General features: G+C 48.0%; 1 protein-coding gene across 6 annotated transcripts in view; it reads left to right on the forward strand.

Annotated features, from left to right (window-relative positions):
* Positions 1-22,891, forward strand: part of DAAM (disheveled-associated activator of morphogenesis-like protein) — a 153,248-nt gene that overhangs the window by 17,801 nt on the left and 112,556 nt on the right. For 3 of the 6 annotated variants that reach the window (XR_013308464.1, XR_013308463.1, XM_077637099.1), the window contains exon 1: positions 8,882-9,347. The exons of the other annotated variants lie outside the window; for them this stretch is intronic. Coding sequence is in view for 1 of the 3 variants with exons in the window: in XM_077637099.1 (XP_077493225.1) it covers positions 9,306-9,347 (42 nt within the window). In the remaining 2 variants the exon portion in view is untranslated. Of the gene's footprint in view, positions 1-8,881; positions 9,348-22,891 lie in introns of those variants that run through there. 6 annotated transcript variants of the gene reach the window in all.

Below are 22,891 nucleotides of genomic sequence, written 5' to 3' on the forward strand. Positions count from 1 at the left end.
TTCTCATTTGTGGTAGGGGCTGCCATGGCGTCGTCCTCGCTGTTAGCACTTCAGAGAAAATATTTTCTAGCGCTCAGCAGAACGTGAACGTGAACAGAGTAGCATCAAAGGTTCGGTAAATTAGAATGCGCTTTAAAAGCAGTTCTGATTTAAGGAATTTCGCAGCATAAGACACTATACCAAGCATTTACATCTTGCATTCCTATGTCATGAATATTTATTTACTTCTTTTCCACACACTCGAATCAGGCATACTGATATGGCAGGGCTTCTAAATCTTGCGATCTCACAGTATGTTGTCTCGTTATTCACCAGTGTGTGTGGAGAATTCGATAGCAGCAGTTCGTGACCAATTGCTGGCTCCTATCTCTCAGGCACTAAGTACATTCCAATGCGTCCGGAGCCGTCTCTCAGCCGGCAAGGTATACTAGCAAAGGAGCCGTTCCAATTAGCGAAACGACAGGACTCCTCGACCCAGCGGTCAAGCCTTCCAAGCAATCTTTTGTGTGTCGAAACAGTTAGCCTATAGTCGTGATCATCGCCTCTGCGGTGATGCTGCGGCTGACCCGACCCTCTGACCAGACATTGCCGGCGGGCCTACAGAGTCCCATCCCTCCGTTGACTCGTGCAGAGCGGAGCACGAAGAGCGTCGTTGAGGGGGAGGGAGATGGAAGGCGGAGGAGGAGGGTAGCGGCGTAGACGGACAAGAGGGTGGGAAGAAGGTGATTCCATCAGGAATGGTGTCAATTGTCCCTTGAGCGCGCTCTGACGGGATGTGCGCCGCGTTCGTGGACCAACGAGAGACCCCCCCTCCAAACACACGCTTCTACAATACCCCTCCTCTCTTTTCCCCCACACCACCGTCGCCATTCACCTTTCTCTCTCTCTCTCCATTCGACACCTCGACTGTCCCCCTTTCGAACACACGCTGGCTGGAATTCTTCCTCACAAGCTACGTTGACAGTGGTCGCTTTTCACCGTAATATGCTTTCTGGAGTTACTGGAAACCAGATTATCTCCGTCTACCTAGAGAGAGAGTTGCTCCACCTTTCATTTCTTGATACCCTGACCTAACCATATGCAGTAGGTAACTTGTATGGTTACAATTGTTATCGCGACTTCACTCGGTGCATACAAAAACCTCTCAGTTATTCCTCTGATCGAAAGAAATATCTTCAACTGCAAAGGTTTCGGAAAATATTACTCCTTACCTAGCCCGGAGTGCTGTCGATCTAAACAACGAGTGTCGTATATATAAAGCACCAGTTTCGCGGCATGTGGTTAATGTATGATCTTCTTTTAATATAGCTTGCTTAATTTGTTACACATCGACCGCGTACGGGTGGGCATTAGCTGCAATCAATCTCACGTCCATGTTGTATACGTCCTTTTTATACGTCCATGTTGTATACTTCACGACGCGTATCGGGAGGCCGTACCTACCTCAGGCGACTGAGCTTCATATCCTCACGAGCCACCATTGGACATTGCAGTTAATCGCTTAACCCGCGGTCATCGAAAACAGCGGTGCCAAATTACTTAGCCATCCATTAGAGATGCTTCCTGAATTAATAAAAAAAAACATTACGGAAGGCACTTTGTCGAGACTAACGTGTGAAACTGAGGAAGCGTGACACCCTTGCCAATGGCGATTTGTTGAGTCGGAAACACCACGGAGGCACACCACTCGTAAACTGTTATTTGAATGTTTGTTATGTGAAGCCGTCGTGGCAGAGTGGTAGCGCTTTCGCCTCAAACGCCAATGGCCCTGGTTCGATTCTGAGCCACGACAGAGGTTTTTCTGTATCCATTGAGTGTATGGGGGTACGACAGTGACGTGACGACACAGAGGAGGCCAATCAGGAGGCCGGAAAGCTTTGACAGTTTCTGCTAACTGCAGATGACCTTGACAATGAGCCATTAAAGGCTTCCGCCTTAAAAAGTAGCTGTACGCTATTGCATGAGGGTTGTGATTGTGAAAGCGGTGGGATCACTACGCTGTCACTGGAGAAAATAGTCGTTGATTTCACGAAGCATCTGAACGCTATGTGTATACATATACGGTCACAGCCCTTTTAGAGTAACTTGTTCATCGTTCTGGATGTTGACATCGACATAAACTATAATCAAACATTGAATTTATTCATCTGACAAAACTTTTCACCCCGCTAAGATTACACGTGATTCTTAATCGCACCAGCCAATTCATCGTCGTACGTGTACCTATAACCGTGAAGCACATGAGGTGAATAAGGGAGGGGAAAGCCTCAGGGTGCTTGCCAACGTTTCGAGAAGAGGACTTGTCTTCGTCTGGGCAAAAAGTTCATCACTGACGGGGTTGAAATAAGGCCTTCACTCCGATAAGGAATGAGCTGATCATTGGCGGGGTATAAATAGGGCCTTCCCCCGACGAGGAATCCTCGTCGGAGTTATACCCCACCAATGATGAACTCATTCCTTTCCGGAGTTAAGGCCCTATTTAAACCCGCCAATGATGAACTCTGCCCAGACGAAGACAAGCGAATCTTCCTCGAAGTGAAGGCCCTATTTAAACCCGCCAGTGATGAACTGTTTGTCCAGACGAAGACAAGTGAATCTTCCTCGGAGTGAAGGCCCTATTTAAACCCTCCAGCTATGAACTCTGCCCAGACGAAGACAAGTGAATCTTCCTCGGAGTGAAGGCCCTATTTAATCCCGCCAGCGATAAACTCTGCCCAGACGAAGACAAGTGAATCTTCCTCGGAGTGAAGGCCCTATTTAAACCCGCCAGTGATGAACTGTTTGTCCAGACGAAGACAAGTGAATCTTCCTCGGAGTGAAGGCCCTATTTAAACTCGCCAATGATATACTCTGCCCAGACGAAGACAAGTGAATCTTCCTCGGAGTGAAGGCCCTGTTTAATCCCGCCAGCGATAAACTCTGCCCAGACGAAGACAAGTGAATCTTCCTCGGAGTGAAGGCCCTATTTAAACCCCGCCAGTGATGAACGGTTTGTCCAGACGAAGACAAGTGAATCTTCCTCGAAGTGAAGGCCCTATTTAATCCCGCCAGCGATGAACTCTGCCCAGACGACGACAAGTGAACCTTCCTCGGAGTGAAGGCACTATTTAAAGCCGGCAACGATGAACTCGGCCCAGACGAAGACAAGTGAATCTTCCTCGAAGCGAAGGCCCTATTTAAACTCGCCAATGATATACTCTGCCCAGACGAAGACCAGTGAATCTTCCTCGGAGTGAAGGCTCTGTTTAAACCCCGCCAGTGATGAAATCTTTGTCCAGAAGAAGACAAGTGAATCTTCCTCGGAGTGAAGGCCCTATTTAATCCCGCCAGCGATAAACTCTGCCCAGACGAAGACAAGTGAATCTTCCTCGGAGTGAAGGCCCTATTTAAACCCCGCCATTGATGAACGGTTTGTCCAGACGAAGACAAGTGAATCTTCCTCGAAGTGAAGGCCCTATTTAATCCCGCCAGCGATGAACTCTGCCCAGACGACGACAAGTGAACCTTCCTCGGAGTGAAGGCACTATTTAAAGCCGGCAACGATGAACTCGGTCCAGACGAAGACAAGTGAATCTTCCTCGAAGCGAAGGCCCTATTTAAACTCGCCAATGATATACTCTGCCCAGACGAAGACCAGTGAATCTTCCTCGGAGTGAAGGCTCTGTTTAAACCCCGCCAGTGATGAAATCTTTGTCCAGAAGAAGACAAGTGAATCTTCCTCGGAGTGAAGGCCTTATTTAAACGCCGCCAATGATGAATTCTTTGCCCAGAAGACAAGTCCTCTTGTCGAAAAGTTGGCGAGCACCCGCTGAGTCCTTCCATCCCTTGTTCACCTTGTGTGCTTCATGGTTATATAGGTAACCATGGTAATGGTTAACATGTAACCCACATAACACACTACGCGAAATTATATCTGTCACGTGACGTGCGTGCGGCCAGCACACCTGCAGAAACGAAGCCCGTTACCACGACAACGCCAGTCCACCCAAAAATGAAGGTCGCTTCGCTGCGAAAAATGGCTCGAGGAAAAGTTTCCCGGCGCTAAGCAGTCAAGTGTTTGCCACCGGCCCACTATTTTTCTTTTCCTTCGTGCCATTCGCCTGCCCATTTAGCGCCTCCCCCCCCCCCCCCACCCCCACCCCCCCCCCCCCCCCCCTCCTTCCTACTCTTCGTTCTCCTGTCCAGATCGGGATCTTAAACGCTACCCCGCCTGCAGGGTGTTTTCTAGCGCCCTCTTTTATCAAGCCCCGGCACAGATTGAAGCGACGGCCGCGGAGATTAATTTAGCGGTCTCTCATCTTTGTTTTTCTTTTCCTTTTACTTTATATGACGCTTGTTCAACGCCTTTGTTTTTTCTCACTGGAAGAAGCTAGCAACGAGGCCCAATGGCCGCCTCGATGCGCGATGCCTATCGGATTAGAGGGCTCTGGTGACACAGCGGTTTTATCGCTGCGGTCGTTCACTCACTTTACCCCGAGGCCTGGCAGTGAAGGATCGCTTCTCGAGGTTGTTAATGTCCGCGCTTTACGAGTGATTTTCTTTTGTATATACTTTTTGTTCCGCGGATTTTAACGGGCAAACATCGCGGCAGCGAAGTAGGCGTTATGTTTACCTTGATCGGCACTCGATAGCGGCGACGCTTCGGTGAATGCGTCACACACATTCTGGTTGTCGGCATTCGAATACAGCCACGTCCGTCTCTCTCCCGCATTCCTGTAGCTTCTTTTATTGCTTGAAAATCCATTTACACCGATCCTAACCCCACATACTGGACATTCTGGGTCTCTGTGGGAGTTGGGAAACTTGGGTTTCCCATGGTGCTGTGGCACTCGATATAGAATGCATGATTAGGACCAGCCATTTGGGAACGAAGGTTAATTCCGAGCAAATTTTCAGGAAACATTTCTTCACCAACCACGACTACATAACGGCTACCAAGTCGCTAGTTCTCGTTAATTTATCGGATATGCCAATGTGCGTTCGCGCACTGAGACATAGGTTGACAGCGTAGGGACTTTTAGGGTAGGGTGGCGCTATATGTTAGAGACCTAGGGAAATAGCGAGGCGCCACAACGCATGCGCAGGACAATAACCGGAGGGGCGTTATTGTCCTGCGCCTGTGCACTGATGCCTCTCTATTCCCCTATGCCCCTAACCGATAGCGCCACCCCACTCTAAATGTCTCCCTTAATTGTGTCAGAATGGCTGCACCAACTATCAAAGTCATCCTTGATGGTGAACTTCAGGACTTATAGGGGGCGCTTTAATCGATCCAAAATGGCGGCGGAACGGAGGACTGCTCTCTAGGTGAGCGTAGGTAGAATCATGCTTGTTTTGAAGGTTTCTCGATACATTCGCGCTTGTTTGTCGTCTGTGCCAACCTCTTGCGAGCCAAACAGTCCCTGTCCTCGATGTTGTAAAAAAATAAATGGGAGTGAAGGAAAATATCGCTTTCTAGCATTTGAAAACGGCCGATGTGAAAGCGGAGCGTACGTTGGCGGTCGAAGCGCGCTTTGGAGGGAATTTAAAGTTCGTTAAACAACGATGACTGTTGTGCAATGGGCGAATGGTAGAACAAAAGGGTCAGTTATAAGCAAAACTGAGTGACTTTGGATTTGTAATGATGCTACGAAGAAAGAGAAAACGGAAGAAAGAAGATAGAAGGAAGGAAGAAAGGAAGGAAGGAAGGAAGGAAGGAAGGAACGAAGGAAGGAAGGAAAGAAAGAAGGAAGGAAGGAAGGAAAGAAAGATATAAAGAAAGAATGAAGAAGAGAAAGTAAGGAAGAAAAGAAGAAAGGAAGAAAAACTTGGCAGCCACTGTCGCTAGTTACTGTCGCTTAAATGTTAACTTATAAAGTTTGGATTATAGTGCTTTTCCGGACTCATATATATTGTTATGAAGACGAAGAAGAGGGCAGTGGCGTGGGACGGAGTGCTCGCGCTAGGCCCTTGAGGCATTAAATCATATCTTCATTCAGTCATCATGTCGTGCTTTCCTTGGCTTGCCACCTCGTAACATTTGGTGTGAGGTGCTGGGTACTCATCGTCATCCTAGTCCCCGGAGCATCGCCGCCTTCTGCTCGCCTTCGTCGTCGGCCGAGGGGACCTGGGCTCCGCCGCCCGGCACAACCCCAGCTCGAACGGACCAGAACCGACCAGCCGCTTTCCCCCGTCCCGTCCCCAGCCCCGACCACAAGACACGACGACCAGGACCTGACGTACGATGACCCGACTACGACCCGAACCAAGACGGCACCCCCGCCCAGGCTGTGCGGCGATCCCTCAACCCTTGACCTTCGACTGTGGGCGACCGACCGCTGGGCCTGAAGCTCCGGGGGCAACCGTCCACCAGATCATCTCCTTCATCTTGGTGGAAAGCCTTTCATCTTCTTCTATCTTTCCTGATCATCCTCATCGTCACCTCATCATTTGTAACTCAAGCAATCGATCGGGACGATCGCTCGGAGGACCGGGGTCATGTTATGAAGACGAAGAAGAGGGCAGTGGCGCGGGACGGAGTGCTCGCGCTAGGCCCTTGAGGCATTAAATCATATCTTCATTCAGTCATCATGTCGTGCTTTCCTTGGCGTGCCACCTCGTAACAATATTATTAACCATGCGCTACTTTAAGTATGAACTTATAACAGTGTGTATATAGAAAACAAGAACAGTGAAGTCGCCTTTTGGGGCGCACTGTCTTCTAAGGAGCCATTATAACCACGTCCTGTGCTGTCAGTGTGTTCGTAAGCAGTGGTTAGAAGGCATGCAGTCAAGGTAACCTCGCAATGGCACTATTCTTTTCGTATACCTCTATTCTATTTTCGCCATATGCCCGCCTGTACGACTGACTCCAGCATCAGCGCGGGCATGAGGCCGACAATAAGGGCAAAACAAGTCAGGATGAAATAGAATTTATTTCTAAATCAACCTCTTCCACCTGTGTAACGAACTACCATATCGCCATAAACGCACGTCGTAATTAGGCCCGTAGTTACAGAGGCATTCACGATTAAGTGCCCTTGCCCATACAAAAATGTCCTATGGCCGGCTATAGAATTTTGGCCCAAATAGCTATAGACCTTTCCTATTTCTGTCTATAGCTGTCTATACAGGCTGATATATTTTTCTATAGAGAGCTTAAGACAATTGCATGGTTCCAAAGCTATAGCTTTAGTGACATAGAGTTTTCAATAGCTGACAATAAGAACCTCTATGGGTGCTTATAGACGTTCATAAAAGGCCTTAGACGGACATAGCTTTTTCCATAGACGCCCATACGACTTTTTTGTATGGGCGTGCTTAGCCATGTTCCATAACAAACAACTCCGCCTATTTACACTGGTCCTTCTAGCCAAGGGAAATCATCTGTTTAGAAATAGAGACTTGGGGCTTAATAAAAACTGCGCTGCAGTGGTCCTGGAGGTGTTCAGTGCAAACATACTTTCTTGCCTCGCTTTGCCAATATTGCTGGTACCTGAAAACTCGCAATGTGTCGCTTAGCGGAGCTTTTATCCCGTTAGCGGGCAAACATCCATGTAAAAGCGCTCTTCAGGTATATTTGTATAGTTAAACTCAGTCAAGAATGTGTGAATATGCCAGCGAATTAACGCTTTGGCATCGAGGCAAATGACGACGTTCCCCTAGTGCTGATCCTCTCTAGACTAGTTCCCTGCGACGCCGCAGTGTGGCGTCGAGTTCATGAAAATCGCAATTAGCTCTCTGAACTACACGCACGTTGGACTAGACTTCACACGCTTCTTCGGGGACTTCTTGTGCACGAAAAACAGCCATATTTCTTGATCACCTTCATTACATTGACAGAAACCTTGCTGCGATGCATAACTTTAAAAACCCATAGCTATGAAACTGCAGAGAGAGCCTCAATCCAGTCCTAAGCTGAAAATGTGTTAGCAACATACTCTGACGTCTATGCCGGTGTTTTAAGACAGGTACAGGAAAGAGCTAGGAGCGTAACTTTTCATTGTGTTCTCACCTCACAGAAAAAAATAAAAAAAAAATAGAAAGGGACGATTGAAAAAAAAACGCGAATCAAATTGAGTTTGAAAGTAGGGACGTTGACAACTGCGGTTCTCTCTTCCGCAGCCGCTAACGAGAACGTTCCTTGCTTCTCGTTACACATGTGCGTAAACTCCCACGCGACAGCTGCGCCTGCTTTGTTCAACTGAACAGAGAAGCTCTAGCGAGTAAAGCGTGAGCGCCTGCGCAGCTGGTCACAAAACGCCCCCGGGACCTTTCAGAGATGAGTCAAAAGCGTAACTCAACCTCTCTCACCCGCTCTCTCCCCCGTCTAGTCTCCCTCACTTTCGCCCTCCATCGGACCACGCGTCTGGCGCATGCCACGTACACCACACCGGAAACCGACGACTAATCTCCCCCAAAAGCCCGCGAGAAGGAATGGCACTGGCGAGACCGTCTGCAGATGTGCCTGTTCCCTCCATACACGGATATGGAAGAAGCAAACATGTGAAAACCGAAACGGAGATAACCCCCCGGGGGCTTGAACCTCGGAGCTTGCGGGGTCAAACAAATCAATGAACTGTAAAGCGCTCGAGCGCCTAACGTAGCCCCGCCGTCCAGTCAGCCATCCGCCCCCACAACGCAAATGCAAGCAAAGCAGGCAACACCGCTCAGCTGAGTTTGCGTCGCCGTCTATACGGCCACGCGCCAGCCGAAGTAGTGCTCTAGAAAAGACCAGAGGCGAAGAGCTTCAACGAGCGACCCTCTCCCCCTAGAGCGCTCGCCTGCCATACGCGCGAGCGTTAGTCCTCCTCGCTACGTCGCACGCAGGTCCGGAGAGCGACCGCAGCGCCGCCGTTGCAGGGACGCTTTCGGAGCAGACGACGAAACCGCGCCCGGCTTCAGTGCTTGCCGCTGACTCGCGCACTCCAGCGGTGGTGGAAGACTCGGCGCGCGCAGCTGCGCGCTTCTTTCACAACACAGTTGCGCGTCGACCAGCGTTCGCGCGTGCGCTTCATCGTCTGCTCAGTGTCGCCTTGTGGCACCTTCGCTATAAGTGCTTCAAGCTTCCGTTTGTGAGGCACGCGCTCCATTTGTTTACACACGCGGTTCTTCTTCGCATCGCCTGGTGGATATATACCGTTTCGTGCGTTCCCGTTTTGGTCGCCGGCAACGCCGCATCAATGGGATGGGAACAGGGGTGACGAAGCTGGGTGCGTCGGTGCTGAGTGACTGCGTGTGTGGGCGCTTGTCCGACGCCACTCCGAGCTGAAGGGAGGCGAGGTCAGTCACCATACTGGAGGGCTGAATCGAAGAGACAAGCCAATATGGATAACGCGACGCCCAATGGGAAAACCTCCACAGTGAAGGTGCGTACCACTCATAAATTGTTTGAAGATTTTTTTTAATTTTTTGCTGACGTGTGACTGGAAACGTGGGAATAACTACAAAAAGGAAGTGGATGATATTTTCCGAGATCTGTCGTTACTTGTGGCCTTAGCTCGGCTGTAAGTGTACAAGTGCACTGCGAATGCTGCATATTGATCTATAGCAAAAGGGAACGCCGAAGCTGCTTATGAGCGCTTGATTAGATATCAATTTATTCGAATCACCGTGCATGGCTCTCGATCACGTCTGGCAGATAACTATCGACCTAAAACTTCCGACTCTCTCTTAAAATTTATGCTGCGTGTACCTTTAAATTACCACGGAAAGGAGTTTCAATTTCAAGTTCAAATAATCAGTAGTTTTCGAAGCTCTTTATCTCGGATGAAAGCGAAACCATTATATTTATCAGAAAAGACATGTCAGTTGAATTTTAGCGCAAAATATCCCACCTTCGTAATTTACAGAGGCATGTCTAGAATTGCCTCATCGAACATCTGGAATGCGCTCGCAAAACATCCAAACGCGCTTATCAATTTTTAAGCCATCCCCGTGGTCCCAGTAAATGGGTGCATTCATCATGACTGCCCTGAGCCAGTTCAGCGGTGTTAACACTTTGTCCTTTAATTCGCAGTAATCTTTGTTAGCAGCCGATCTTGAACTTTACTTTCCGTGCGGGTATTGTGCTCCTGAGCGCAGCTGTTGTCAGGAAAACAGTTTTTTACATTTTCTTTTATGGTAGCTTCTTTTCGAAGTCACGCCTTTAAAACGTGCTCCGGGGAAGTCTGCGTTAAAGGTCGTCGAAGGAGATGCCGCTTTCGTGTTTGTGAGGTAGATTGTTCGGATCGATTCAGAGCAGGCGTTTCTTCCAGAATAATAGCGATGTGGTGACTAAACTCCGCACGCCATTTAGCTGCTATTTAGAGAGAGAGGGAAAGAAAAACAAACTTGCGGTTGATGTCTTCAGTGGTTGAATGCCGATGGACAAAATCAATAACAAGGCGAAATTTTCGTGGAAATATTTTCTGCTTATATTCTCGACGTTGAGTTGTGCACGTTAATACATTAGTAAGCATCAAGAAGGCACTAATCCCTACCTGCAGCTTTTGTGAGGAGTTTAGAGCCCTTTGTGATTCGCTTCTTGCCTGTGCTGTATAGCTCGTTACGCGTAGCCAGTGCTCCAAATCTACTGAAGGTGACAGCAACTTTTATTGTCACCGCTTTGGCCGCTTTACTTTTCACGAAGGCTGCACTTGGAAGATGGCTTACCTCAAAGCAAATGAACATAAGAGCATCGATCTGTTAGCAAAAATTAAAAAGTGAGATCTAATCGGGAGATCAGATCAAATCTAACAGCCTGTGCGTATGTGTTACGGTTATGACGGTCGCCGGCTGTAGACGAATGTCGGCCATCTAACGGGCCGTGGGCAAGGCGTTGCTATGGCAACTGCGACGCGAGCTCATATATGACCACGATGGCTGAATAGCATGCGAGCCGTTAAGCGACACTGAACTGAAAGCCTGCTTCTAGTGGATTACGGTGTAGTCTCTTATATTGTAGTTTATCTTCATGTTTTGTAACATTTTAAAGCGAAAGCTTTACTACGCCAACCAGCGAGCCATTTCGGCTCGTCGCGCACTTCAGCCGTGTGCTGTATGCCGTGGCCGACGAACGACCTTGAGCCGCCGTTGCCTAGCAACGCCGCTGCCAAACTCCAACAGATGGCGCCGCCGTCGCCGCGCGATCCACCAGATGGGCTCTGCTGAGGTAGAGGGAGAATAGGTGACCCCTCGCGGTGGGTGTATATATATATATATATATATATATATATATATATATATATATATATATATATATATATATATATATATATATATATATATATATATATATATATATGCGCCTCGCCTCAGTGTATTGATATCAGATATCAATATCTGATAGCTGATTTAATATCTGCTGCGGGTCCTTGGACCCAAGATATTAAACTTATTTTTGGAATATGGAGGAGTGCTTGGCTTGGAGCACTCTGGCACGGCTCGGCCCGATATTTCACTGCCTCCGGGATAGGCCCGGGGCATATTAGCGCGCGCCTATTCCTTCTATCTTTGCTCTCCTATCATTTACCCCTCCTACTTTCAGCACGCGGCAGCGAGCGTGGCTCGGCTTGAGCCAGTAGGCAGGCCCGTGCACTTTCTTTTTCTTTCTTCCTATCAGCATCGGTGTATTGTGGTCGTTATGGAGAGCGCGAGAGAGACGCAACTATGACAGAACGAAGCGAAGAAGAGACAACCCGCTCAAGAGACGCCAGAAGAACGCGCCGTACGATTAGAGAAGCGTCGTAACGAAGATGCGGCTAGAAGAAGTCGTGCCGCGTCCCGGAGTGACTCTTCAACTGCGGAAGAGGCCGGTTTGAGTTCTCGAGAGCGACGCTGCGTAGACGACGTGCCGAGGAAACGAAGCTTTCGCAATTCAACTAGGGTTAATCAGAGCTAAATTACAGCCAATTTTTTTTATTCTGGTTCACTGTAGTTACCCAAGCAAGCAGAAGTAAAAGCGTCTCTTCACGACGCACACGTTTAGCCGAGTTCTTATCAACAATCAGTCAGCAACTTAAAATAAGCCGAGCTGTAACCACATAGCAACATGTGTCGACATAGAACCAGTGTACTTTGATCGATGCCTGCATGTGCGCATAATCAGCGTACTGCCCGTCCTGGTCCTTTCTCGCTTTTCGAAGATGCTTAATCTACACCAATTCGGCCAATTTTTGGTTACGCTGGCGCACCATCAGAAACAAACAAAACGCTCTAACAGGACAACTGAAACGTGAACAGGAAAGCACAGAATTAATCAGCTGGTTTGCGAGGAAATGCGAGCGGGTGTATAAACACTTAATAATAATAATAATAATTGGTTTTTTGGGGAAAGGAAATGGCGCAGTATCTGTCTCATATATCTTTGGACACCTGAACCGCGCCGTAAGGGAAGGGATAAAGGAGGGAGGGAAAGAAGAAAGGAAGAATAGGTGCCGTAGTGGAGGGCTCCGGCATAATTTCGACCACCTGGGGATCTTTAACGTGCACTGACATCGCACAGCACACGGGCGCCTTAGCGTTTTTCCTCCATAAAAACGCAGCCGCCGCGGTATAAACACTTCCAAAGAGCGAGTTGTCTTCGCGCCTTCGGAGTGAAGATCAACTGCTCTAGTATTCCACACCCGTCAACAAAGATCTCGTTTTGCTTGCCGTACGTGTTTCAGATATATTGCTCACGTTTAAAATGACGCTGATAGCACGTCTGGAAGACTTCACGCCACGCTGACAGATGTCACCCCTCCTGCTAATTAGAGCATCGATCACGTGATAGTTATTCTTTCTATTTTCATGTATTTTTGGCATCGCGATGTTTGCCTCCTTCGGCTCTTGGCTGTGGTACAGTCGGGGACAAAAGTCTCTGGACCACGTGTTTCTCAAACGAAGCCGGCAGCACTGCTATTTGCCGGCGGCAGGAGACCACACTTGTACGGGTGAAAGTAATTTTTTTGTTTTTTTCATCTCCACAATTATGGTCTGCAGCCACCGGCTAACGGTATAGCTATCGGCTTCGTTTGAGGAACATGTGGTCCAGAGGCTTTTGTCCCCGACTGTACATGAATCGCGACGTTTTGTACAGGGCTATAACCTTCGCTTCGAAGAGGCAGCTGAGCTGTTTTATTGAGCTAAACTACCCGGCTCCTAGCGTCAGGAAAACAGCTGCTTAGCTGAGGAGACTGCAGCCACGAGCTAACCAGCCTCCGGATGAGTCACGAGAAAGGCAGTGATCTCGGAGAAGTGACGTTAGCATTCCGCGAGAAAAGACGACTCCATCAATCACCAATACGCACCTTTGTTTTTGCTAAGTTGCTGCTGCAGATTTTCTTCCAAATATGGCTATGATAGTGTGGGGCACGAAAAAGCTCTTAAGTTGCGACCGTTGCATACTGACGCTACAAGGTGTTGTACTTCGACCCGCTGCGTTGGCTCAGTGTATAAAGGCGTTCTGCTCTTTAGCGCGAGGTTGAGGAAGTCACGGGTGCGACTGCCGTTCATGGCTGCCGCACTTTGAAGAAAGGTAAATGCAAAACAACAATGTGCTTCTTTTTTTAGCGCATGCACATTTCTGCAATGTGAAATGCAGGAACAGGATTGCAGGGTTAATGTAGAAAACTTTGGGCTGTATTATTATAATACAGCCCAAAGTTTTCTACATTAACCCTGCAATCCTGTTCCTGCATTTATAATACAACCCAAAGTTTTCTACATTAACCCTGCAATCCTGTTCCTGCATTTCACATTGCAGAAATGTGAATAACGTGCGAGATTACGAAGCACGATACTATTCTTGTATGCACGAAGTTAGAAAAGCAGGCTATTTTTTGAACGATTAATAACGATAAAGATCTATGCGCATTCTCAGGGACATACGATAAATCAATGTTAGCATGCAAAATAAACCTGTCACCTGCTAACTTTGCAGTACGTTTGTTAAAATGATTTGTGGTTTTTCCGGGAGGCTTATACTTCTGCAGTGATCGGCATTTGTGGAAAATGCCAATGTCGCTTTTCTTTCATAAGTATGTCACAGATTGTAGCTTCTCCAATGGGGTGACGAGTTAATTTTATATCGCGAGAAAAAAAAAAGCAGCTAGACATGCTTGAATAGCCTGCATCGCAAGTGATACGTATACGCAGAGCATTAGGATGCTTAAGCGTGACGGAGAACTCCTCTGATAACTTACGTGCTTTGCTACGCGCATTCGCAACGAGGGTAGCCGACTGAACGGTGCATCATGGTCAGGGTAAATCATGAACGGAGCATAGACAAGTCACTCGAACAGCCATGTGATTTGTTGTCAGTCTGTTGCTTTTACGGGAATACTTCAAGGTGTAGGATATTTCGACCAAAGTAGTGATTACTAATTAGCATCCGGCTTAATTAGCGCAGCCGTGCGGCTAAACAAGTAAGCTACATGGTTTTCTTCACGTGTTACGTCCAATGCGCATATCATTTCTCTCCTCGGTTTGCTTTTAAGACAAAATGCAATTTTAGAGAGTCAAGTGAGCGGGTGATGTTATTAATATTGTGGCGATAATGTGACCTCAGGTGGCGCTTTAGAACAGCATAAATTCTAGATAATTGGGAGAAGACTTTGTCCTGCAGTGTACGTTGATGGGATGATGATGACAAAAGTTTGAGTGCTTAATGCACCTTTCTGATCCTAGATGAAGGGAATAGTTAAAAAAAAAAGACTTTTACAGCGAAATCACTACTTAATGAGGTCAAACCGGCTCACCGGCTTGTGTGATGCTTGACCTTGAGGGAGACCTTGGGCAAACCTTAAATAAGTAAAAAAAAAATATTGCTGCGACTGCCATTCCCACCCGCGGCTGCGTGAACACACCAGCTTGGCACGAGAGCACTAGACTGTCACCGCAGCCGAACACGCCTCGTGTTAAACTGCAATAGACTCTCGCGTTCTGCATGGCATGCCATCTTTTTCATCGACTAATACTACTATGAAACTAATATTCGCGCTTTGATCTATGTGGCGGTAGCGGCAGAAAGACGTACGCTGCATGCATTAGCGTGGACAACATTGTGGCAGACTTGAAGGAGACAATAAAGCAATTCACGTTGACATTGATAAACACTGCTGCAGAAATGCTCCACTGGAGCATAGGCCGCCGGTGTGCATTGGGTAAATTGACACTCATGATGAAAAGCTTGAAGACGCGCATAACTGGCGGCTTGGGTCAGTGGACACCTCAATCGCGCTTCCATGTACGAGGTGGTGGTGTCCATCTGCAAAAAACTGCTTTCGCACAATGTCTCTTGGCCCCGCCGCGGTGGCTCAGTGGTTAGGGCGCTCGACTACTGATCCGGAGTTCCCGGGTTCGAACCCGACCGCGGCGGCTGCGTTTTTATGGAGGAAAAACGCTAAGGCGCCCGTGTGCTGTGCGATGTCAGTGCACGTTAAAGATCCCCAGGTGGTGAAAATTATTCCGGAGCCCTCCACTACGGACCTATTTGTTCCTCTCTTCTTTCGCTCCCTCCTTTATCCCTTCCCTTACGGCGCGGTTCAGGTGTCCAACGATATATGAGACAGATACTGCGCCATTTCCTTTCCACCAAAAACCAATTATTATTATTATTATCCATGTCTCTTGCTTAGGATTGCTAAACGGCCTACCGATATTTTAAACACGGTTAGTACCTTTAGCGCGACATACATATTTAACTTCGCATTTAGTGCATCATATTCTCAGCGGATTATGCTCCATTAAACGCACAATGCAACACAACACGCAGTTAAAAAAAAACCGCAGACAAGGTCTGCGTTCACGAGGTATGGTGCCACACGCACAAAAATACTTCTTTACGAGGGGCGCTTGCGCTGTGAACAAGTACAGCTTTGCTTCGATTTTTTTCTTGTCCTTGTGCATTGCACCGTTCACGAAATCGACCGATTGCGGTCAAACAAACCCGAGCCAGCTCTCGCGCGCCAAGCGTGTTTGCAATCACCCTTACATCCGCTTCCGGGTGCCATTCAAACAACAAAACGTTCTTGCCATTGGCGTCCCTTGGTCCTATCGACTCTGCTTCTTTTTCGGGTCCCCCGTATTTCCCAGGAACGCTGACACGCACACAGGCAAACACATATTAAACAAAAAAAAAACATTCTTTCTTAGCATGTTGGTGTCTCGATTGCACTGCGGTCTCGATTCAAGATAGCGGTGTACACTGCAAAGGAAACCTCAGTAGGAAGTGTTTGACGTGGAATGAAATCTCCGGACTTCGATAGCGCAAAACTGGGAAGCAGAACAGTTTATGCGCCAGGGAAAGACGTAGGACTGACCGAATGCTTGCGTGAGATGCGGGAAAAGAAATAAGTATGTTATTGCGCAGTGCGCGAGTGCTATCTTACTCCGCAGCGAACGTCGTAAACCATTTGGCGAAGCATTGAGAGCTCAAACTAGAGCGCTTTCCTGTTCCTTGACTGGTAACTCTGATCGAAGACCTGCCCGATCGACGCTGGGCAACCAGTTACTTCTTTCACCAGTGGTGCCACTTCTTCATTTCATTCCAACAGGATTCGCCAGGTCATGTTCTTGAGATTAGTCGAACCTCGTTATAACGAACCGAAGCAATTTATAACGAAATTATGGATATAACGAATGAGTGATGATTCTCCTTGAATGCTCAGTCAACACGGGCTATAATGAAGAAACTACCATAACGAAGTAATGATCGGGATCTTTCACCTTCTTCATTTCATTCCAACAGGATTCGCCAGGTCATGTTCTTGAGATTAGTCGAAATTCGTTATAACGAAGCAGTTTATAACGAAACTATGGATATAACGAAGGAATGATGATTATTCTTGGAAGCTCAGTTAACACGGGCTATAATGAAGCTACGACCATAACGAAGTAATGATCGGGATCTTTCACCTTTGTCGTAACGAGGTTCAACTGTATAATGTTCTTCGCTCGACCGCCATTGGTTAGCTTGATGTTTCGACCTTTCTTTCTGTTGTGCTTTAATTCACCCTGCGTTTACGTCGAATTTAAGAGAGAATGTAAGTTTTGGTTGGTTAGGACAGAAGTATTCGATTCATCCGATAAATCCGTGGTTAATCCTTATGCAACTACCAGCCCCTTGCTATGTCACGCTAGCAGGTGCAAATGGATTAATTACGACGTCTTGAGAATCGGTTCACGCCATTGAACGTAGGGCCTCCTTCAAGGGGCTTCTGCCGCTTCGGTCTTAAGTTGTATCCTGCTACATTCATGTTTGCGTGACAATATTCAGCTTGTCTTTTATTAGCGCGAAAGCACTACTACACTAGCAATCCTGAAAAAAAAAAAACGATTGTGAAGCCTCGACCTTTTACCGTTGACCGTTGCGATGAAGTGATTTGGATACGTTGCATCTAGGGGAAGGTGACGTAATTCGAAAACTTGAAATAAATTGTATTTGAGAACAATGTCCAGTGAATGTCTAGGAAAGAGTCAAGCGAATTCGATGGACAAGTTAAGGCAATGTTTATGCAATAGACAAGCTAATTCGAAATGGAGTGCTTTCGCATGTCATACTCGGTTTAATGGCATTAAAGCTCTGTCAATTTTTTTCTTTTTTTTAGAGAACCGAATTTGTTACGCATCTGTACGTGACTGCCACTTCCCAGTAAATATCTCTCTCAACTATTTAAAGTGACGAAAAGTGCATGCTAAATGTCGGACTTTTCCCATGCCTTAGCTGAATTAAAGAAAATATTTAAAAATGGAAACGCGTATGAGAGAAAAATTTATTTAGGAAAAGTCGGTCGCCCACATGTAGAAGGAAAAAAAGCAATTGAAGCGCACCTTACTCAAGACACTTGTAACCTAACTGATTCGGTGATTCCAAGCGATTCATGTTCAACTCAATGCGTCACCGCCAGTTAGTTGAGAAACTGAGGCACAAAAAACATTTTAAAAAGCGTTGGAATCTTTTGACAGGTGAGCCCGCGTGCTATTGTCTCAGGTTTCAAATTTAGCTTTCCTTTAGTGAAGCGTAAAGGTACGTCCAACTTTTCGGCTTTACCTATACACGTTTCTTTTTTTTTTTTTGCCTTCGTGCACGTGCCCGTCAAAGATATTTCACTGCCCCCCCCCCCCCCCCTCACCCCCACAGCGTGCTGTTCTGTTTCAGTCGTTTTTTTCTTTCTTTTTTTAGCCTGAAGCTGTAGTAGCAATGCCGAAAACTCTTACATGTAAGCTAAGTGCACAATAACATCGCAATGTCTACACGTGGCCTGCCGCTGTGGCTGAGTGGTTAAGGCGCTCGGCTGCTCACCCGAAAGACGCGGATTTGAACCCGGCTGCGGAGGTCGAATTTCTATGGAGGCGACATTCTAGAGGCCAGTGTACTGTGCGATGCCAGTGGACGTCAAAGAATCCCAGGTGGTCGAAATTTCCGGAGACCTTCGCTACGGCGTCCCTCATAATCTGAGTCGCTTTCGGATTTTAAGCGTCCATAAACTAAACTAAAGTCTACATCTCACCTCGCTTAACGAACTCTGCTCCCGAATCGGCGGCAATCGTTTTTGACAAAAACGTGCGTCCACTATGCGAATAAATACGGCACTTCCTTCGCATAAGCGGTCGCCCCAAATCTCGCGCGCGTCCCGAGGCAGGCAGTGCCCGCTAGACGCGCTTCGGTTTTTCTTCAACACGGGTGTCGCAGCTACGTTCCTTCCTCGGAACTTTGTCCCGAGCGTGTTCCAAGAACGCAAGTGCGTCCACCCCCGAAACCTGGCGGGAGCGGACCGACGACCATCTGTGTTTTCCACGCGCCTCGTATACTCGACGCTGCCACCACGAACGCTAGCGTTACGTGATCGCTGGAGTCAGTGTATAATGGCAGCACGCGCGAAGTCGACGCTACACGATCACGCTACACGATCCTTTGCGTCACGTGACACGCGAGCTCTCCTGGGCAGACTTTGGCTTCTGACGAAGGCAGCGATATATTAGACACCGCCGCCTGCTGTTACGGCCCGCTGATATTCCAGGAACGAAACGACGCTTGTCACTGCTGAAGCGGAACAACTCACGTTCCGCAGGAAAGCTTTTCCGGAGTCTCTGAAAAGTGCGAAAATAGAGATAATGTTAGCGGTTCACTGCTTTAACAGGTGTCGAAATCTGTCTCAAGACACTTTTAATGCGGGACCAAGTGTGCTAACTGTCCCACTTATCACTATTGTCGGATACAATTCAAGAAAAGGCGACTTTTTCCCGCAAAGTAAACCCGCCGCGGTGGCTCAGTGGTTAACGCGCTCGGCTACTGATCCGGAGTTCCCGGGTTCGAACCCGACCACGGCGGCTGCGTTTCGATGGAGGCAAAACGCTGAGGTGCCCGTGTGCTGTGCGATGTCAGTGCAGGTTAAATATCCCCAGGTGGTCGATATTATTCCGTAGCCCTCCACTACGGCACCTCTTTCTTCCTTTCTTCGTTCACTCCCTCCTTTATCCCTTCCCTTACGGCGCGGTTCAGGTGTCCAACGATATATGAGACAGATACTGCGCCATTTCCTTTCCCCAAATACCAATTATTGTTAATATTTCCCGCAAATGACCTCCTTCCAGCCAATAGCGTCGGCCGATTCTCATGAACTAGCTAGTGTGAGCAGCGTGACAATGAAGGGAGTGGACTATCCCTCTTTATCTGCCACACCCTGCGTTGTCACGCTACTAGGTTCAAGAGAATCGGCCGACGCCATTGGCTGAAAGGGAGTTCTTTGACTGGGAAAGGGGATTTTTTTCTTGTAATCGATTGTATAGTCGGATGCAACTCAAGAACACAGCGCGGCTTTTCCCCGTCGAAGGACCCCATTAGAGCCAATGGCGTCGGCTGTTCTCATGACCCTGCAAGCGTGACAATGCAGGGAGCGACGTCACAAGGTAGAGAGTGTTCTATTCCCAACCATAGAAGGAAGGGATTATCCTTTTTCATATACCACTCCTTGCTTAGTCGCACTAACCTAGCAGGGTCATGAGAATCGCCCGATTCCATTGGCTGGAAGGTGAAGGGGGGGGGGGGGGGTTGGTTTTGGTTTTTGGTGGAAAGAAAATGGCGCAGTATCTGTCTCATATATCGTTGGACACCTGAACCGCGCCGTAAGGGAAGGGTGGTAAGGAACGTGAACGCAGCTTTCTGTTGGGAGTCGGTAATATTAAAGGCCCGAGTGCATCTTTCCCTTGCACTTAGTTTCGCTGTTTGGTTGATTTGCAATTTTTGTTCGATATAGTTGTAAATGTTCCGCACGCTTTCCGAAATAAATCGTTCGGTTGGTGGGCTGTTTCATTCATTCATTCATTCTGCTCTGAACCAGAACACCACCTGCTGACCTGAAACAGAAAGACACTTGACAGCTCCTTTCTTCTTCTCTTTTTTGGTGATGATCTCACAAATGCATTTCCCTGCCCTGTACCTTTGGGGGAAGTCAGCCAACGGTGTTGTTTTTATTTTCATGATGTTGTATTAACAGCATGCCAGTCGCGCCAACGATGATTATGGTTCAAAAGACACAAGATAAGAACTCACAAGGGTTGAATGGGGCTCCTCAGGCAAGCTCTGTTGTTCAGGTGCACTAAACTGTCACTGCTGAGGTTTAATCTAATCTGACCTCGTTGTGTTTGCACGGTTGCTTTTATCAGAAGTCGTGGGCGCAAAGGGCTGTTACTATGTGGAACGTTTCCTGCTCGGCATAATTTTACTGATATGATTGTCGCATCGTTGAGGAGACAAAATGGACAGATCGACAATTATGCGGGTCCTTCATTGTCACACTAGCTGGATCATTGGCTGGAAGGAGGTCCTATGACGAGGAGAAAACCGAGCCGTTCTTTTATTGTGTTCTTCTAAAGCCGTCATAAACTGCACAAGCTGCCATGACCCCATTCCGCGCTACTCTTTCGACGACGTGTAGTGTCAGGTCAGGTGAAACATCAGGAGTCATAAATTTTATACAATCTAGAATTTGCTGTTCGTCACATAAAACGAAGGAGAAAAGAACGTCGACTGTTTTCGGCGCTTCACCGAAACCAAACAAGCGAGACTTAGAGACAGACTGCTACGTCTGTCCACAAGGATTTCTTGTTATCGACTAATTGAGGCCAGCTCGAGATGATGATAAAAACGATACCACAGAATAGAAATTAGAAGGACGCTCAAGCGCCTTTTTTTCCCTCTTCTTATGTCTTTCTTTCTCATTTCTCACAGCAGCTGCCGGCGGCGCGGCGCCGTGGCTGATCACGTGGTTCGTCACGTGGTTGGTCACGTGACCAAGTTCCACTGGGCCAGCTGTAGCTATCGCGTGACTCCGGGTTTAACCAGAGCTAAACCACCGCAAATTTTTCTTTTTCTACACTGGGATTTCAGGAATTATGACATTTTTCCCGGCGGATGCCTGGTGACGGCCTACACCGGGTTTTGAGAAGAACGATCTCCTTATACGCTGTCGCGTAAGATATAGCGCTGCATATTCACCACGCCGCTAGATTACCCGCTCGAATTCCTCCGCACCGAGCCGTATAACGATTACACTTTCCCCTACACTCCAGCTCTTCGTCGGGGTAACCGCTTCCCTCTAGGGCTTCGAGGCAAAACGGTTGGTCCCGTCTGGACGTGCATGCCTTGCCTGCAGACCTATAGGCGCCTGCAGCTGTATGCATTGGTCAAGTAGTCGTCCCCGCTATGCCTGAGGCCTGGTGTGTTGACCCGCGACCTCTGGCGGGTTGTAGTACAAGCTGTCCCGTTAGTTCACCGCTCTTGCTTCCAGATTACCTCGAGACGCGTAGCCGCAGGCAGACACACACAGACGCCCCGCCGGTCATGCATATCTACATGAGCCGGCTTACGAAGTCGTTACGTAAACTAGCTCTCCGTGCCGAGTCCGCCGTGGCAAGTGAAGCGCATGGTAGCAAAGTGATTTAATCCGACGGATGCAGATGAAAAGAAGAGACGAGAGATAGCAAGAAAAAGAACTAAGAAAGAGGAGTAGAAGAAAAGGGAGAGGTCTGGCTCAAATATTTGCACCGCGCACGGACGGAATAGCGAGTACAAAAGGGGTCGGCGGCGCGCGATGCTCTCGCCTTCAGGGTCAGAGGTGTCAGGAGAAGATGAGGAGAATAGAGTGGAAAGAAGAGGAAGGGGGGGGGGGGGGGGGGGCAAGGCTGGAAGCTCGCTTGGATCGGGCAGCCGCATTCCGGACGAGTAGAGTTGTCTCGCCTCCCAGGTCAGCCTGTGGTTCCTTGCTCGTCGCCCCCCCCCCCCCCCCCTTCCTTCACTCTCTGCCTGAGAAGAGAAGAAACGGGAAAGAAGTGTAATAAAGGTTATGCGGAAAAAGTCAGAAGGCGGAGAGAGAAAAAGAAAGATGGAAGAAGAAAGGACAAGAAAGAAGAGAACTTGGAAGGACGGCGGCATTCTCAGGACGCTCACCGAGTCGGTCTCGAAAAAAAAGTGGAGCGGCGGAGAAAACAAGACGTGAAGAACAAAACAAAAAGTTAAATACAATGAAGCAGCCGTGCTTTCGCTCCCTGCGTGCGCTAGCCACTTGAGTGTCTAGCGAGTTTCGTGGTCTCCCGGCAGGCTAGCAATTTGAGAGTGTTTCCTGCACTTTACACTGTACATTATTAGGCTATTTTGGGCGTTTTTTGCTTATGATTTTTAGCGTAGTGAGGCTCAATGTCAAGCGTGGAAACTGCGTGTCTTCCTCACTCATCCAGCAATTTGCGAGATCGCGGCACTCACTTGCGTGTAATGTGCGTAAGCTGTGTCCGGTATATTCGGCAATTCAGGGTATGCCTCGACCCAACGTTGCGATTCAATTGCACCTACCTGCACGACTCGCTCTCTGTATGGCGGCGTCACGTACAGTGTATATTGTTTTGCGGGGCTTATTAAAGGATACGAGATTAAGTAATCGATTAGAAGAGATTT

This window comes from Amblyomma americanum, chromosome 9 (genome assembly GCF_052857255.1).
Source record: "Amblyomma americanum isolate KBUSLIRL-KWMA chromosome 9, ASM5285725v1, whole genome shotgun sequence".
NCBI lineage: Eukaryota > Metazoa > Arthropoda > Arachnida > Ixodida > Ixodidae > Amblyomma > Amblyomma americanum.